General features: G+C 58.5%; 1 protein-coding gene across 1 annotated transcript in view; it reads left to right on the plus strand.

The window, feature by feature from the left end:
• PIEZO1 (piezo-type mechanosensitive ion channel component 1) overlaps positions 1–2,393 on the plus strand; it is a gene marked incomplete at its 5' end in the record, with an annotated part of 13,786 nt that overhangs the window by 10,519 nt on the left and 874 nt on the right. The window contains 8 exon segments of the mRNA XM_010020540.1: positions 1–118; positions 234–392; positions 731–878; positions 978–1,166; positions 1,253–1,345; positions 1,448–1,620; positions 1,697–1,819; positions 1,902–1,981. The exon segment at positions 1–118 is cut by the window's left edge and continues 21 nt beyond it. Of these exon segments, the coding sequence (XP_010018842.1) occupies positions 1–118; positions 234–392; positions 731–878; positions 978–1,166; positions 1,253–1,345; positions 1,448–1,620; positions 1,697–1,819; positions 1,902–1,981 (1,083 nt within the window).

The following is a 2,393-nucleotide window of genomic DNA, read 5'->3' on the forward strand; positions in this document are numbered from 1 at the left end:
TCATTGACCGTGCACTCTACCTCCGCAAGACTGTGCTGGGCAAGCTAATCTTCCAGGTCATCCTGGTCTTCAGCATCCACCTCTGGATGTTCTTCATCCTGCCGGCTGTCACGGAAAGGTACCGAGCATCCCCTAAGGATGCCAGGGCACGATGTGGTCCTTGGGTCGCCCCTGGGGTGGCACCGTTGTGTCCCCAAGCAGGTGACCAGAGGGGTGACACCTCCCTCCCGCAGGTTGTTCAGCCTCAACACCGTGGCCCAGCTGTGGTACTTTGTGAAGTGCATCTACTTCTCGCTGTCAGCCTACCAGATCCGCTGCGGTTACCCTACGCGCATCCTGGGCAACTTCCTCACCAAGAAATACAACCACCTCAACCTCTTCCTCTTCCAGGGGTATGGCACGGGGCCACGTGGACCCCCAGGCACGCAGGGGGTGCTCTACCAGCCCCCTCTCCCTGTGTTATAGAATCACAGAACGGTTTGGGTTGGAAAGGACCTCAAGATCATCCGGTTCCAACCCCTTGCCACAGGCAGGCCTTGCCACAGGCATGGACACCTTCCATTGCTCCAAGCCCCCATCCAGCCTGGTCTTGAACACTGCCAGGGATGGGGCACTTTCCACTTTTTTGGGCAAGAAGATTCTATGATCTTATGAATGTCCCTCCCTGCTGGTTTCTGTAGGATTTCTATAGGATTATATAGGATTCTATGAGTGTGTTCCCCCACTGCAGGTTTCGCCTCGTGCCCTTCCTCGTGGAGCTGCGGGCTGTCATGGACTGGGTCTGGACAGACACCACGCTGTCCCTCTCCAACTGGATGTGCGTGGAGGACATCTACGCCAACATCTTCATCATCAAGTGCAGTCGTGAGACAGAGAAGGTACGTCCCCACCGTGCTGGGAAGGGCCCCCCAATAACCTGTTATTGCTTGGGGTCCCCTTGATCCTGCCTGGCACTGTGTGCTGTCCTCCCCCTGCAGAAATACCCGCAGCCCAAGGGGCAGAAGAAGAAGAAGATCGTCAAGTATGGCATGGGGGGCCTCATCATCCTCTTCCTCGTGGCCATCATTTGGTTCCCACTGCTCTTCATGTCGCTGATCCGCTCCGTGGTGGGTGTTGTGAACCACCCCATCGATGTCACCGTCACCCTCAAGCTGGGGGGGTACGAGGTGAGGATGCAGGGGATGGGTGCTGGGGTGCCCAGCTCAGATGCTGTGATCCCGTGCCCAGCTGACGGCATCTTGTCCCCCCACAGCCACTGTTCACTATGAGCGCCCAGCAGCAATCCATCCAGCCCTTCACCCTGCAGGACTATGAAGCCCTCACCCATAAGTTCGAGAGGCAGCCGGTAAATCCTTCCCCCCTCAATGCAGAATCCCTCCAGCTCCATCCTGCTGGGGTCGGGGTGTCCTTGGGTGGGTGCTGAGCCATGTTCCCCCCCCGGTACCAGGTTGCCATGCAGTTCATCACGCTGTACGGCTACGAGGACATCGTGACAGCGCACATCGAGGGCAGCTCGGGCTCGCTCTGGAGCATCAGCCCCCCGAGCCGGGAGCAGATGCGGAGGGAGCTTCAGAACGGCTCCTCCGACATCACCCTCCGCCTCACCTGGACCTTCCAGAGGTACTGCAGGGCATGATGTGGGGCACACAGCGCTGCCTGCCCCCCCGGCGTTACACTGAGCCTGTGCTGCCCGCAGGGACCTGGGCAAGGGGGGCACGGTGGAGCACACCTTCGACAAGCACAGCATTGACCTGCAGCCGGGCGCGCCCCAGCGCGAGCAGCTCGCACAGTTGCTGCAGGGCACCCGCACTACCCCGGTGTGAGTATCCCTGGGGGGGTGAGGATGACACCCCCATGTCCGTGGGATGGTTCCCCCCCTCACTCATCCCACTCTCTTGCAGGCAAGTCCCCAGGCTCTTCCCCAAATACATCCGGGCACCCAATGGCCCTGAAGCCAACCCTGTGAAGCAGCTGCTGCCAGGTAGGTCCCACCATGGTGCGTCCTCACCCATAAATAATCAGTGCTGGGGGCACGCAGGTACAGATGAAGTGGAGAAGAGATTCTGAGCAGCTCTGCAGGGAAGGACTTGGGGGTGTTGGTTGGTGAGAAACTGAACATGAATCAGCTTCAGTGTGTGCTTGAGGCCAGAAACCAACCATGTGCTGGGCTGCATCAACAGGAGTGTGACCGGCAGGTCATGGAGGTGATCCTGCCCCTCTGCTCCTTTGAGACCCCAGTTGGAGTACTTTGTGTAGTTGTGGTGTCCTCAACATAAGAAGCACATGATGCTGTGGGAGTAAGTCCAGAGGAGGGCCATGATCATCATAAGCGGGCTTGAGCACCTCCACTGCCATACAGAAACTGATAAGGCTACAACACTGATACTGCACAT

The sequence above is a fragment of the Nestor notabilis genome, unplaced genomic scaffold (genome assembly GCF_000696875.1).
Source record: "Nestor notabilis isolate BGI_N333 unplaced genomic scaffold, ASM69687v1 scaffold18158, whole genome shotgun sequence".
In the NCBI taxonomy this organism is placed as follows: Eukaryota; Metazoa; Chordata; class Aves; order Psittaciformes; family Psittacidae; genus Nestor; species Nestor notabilis.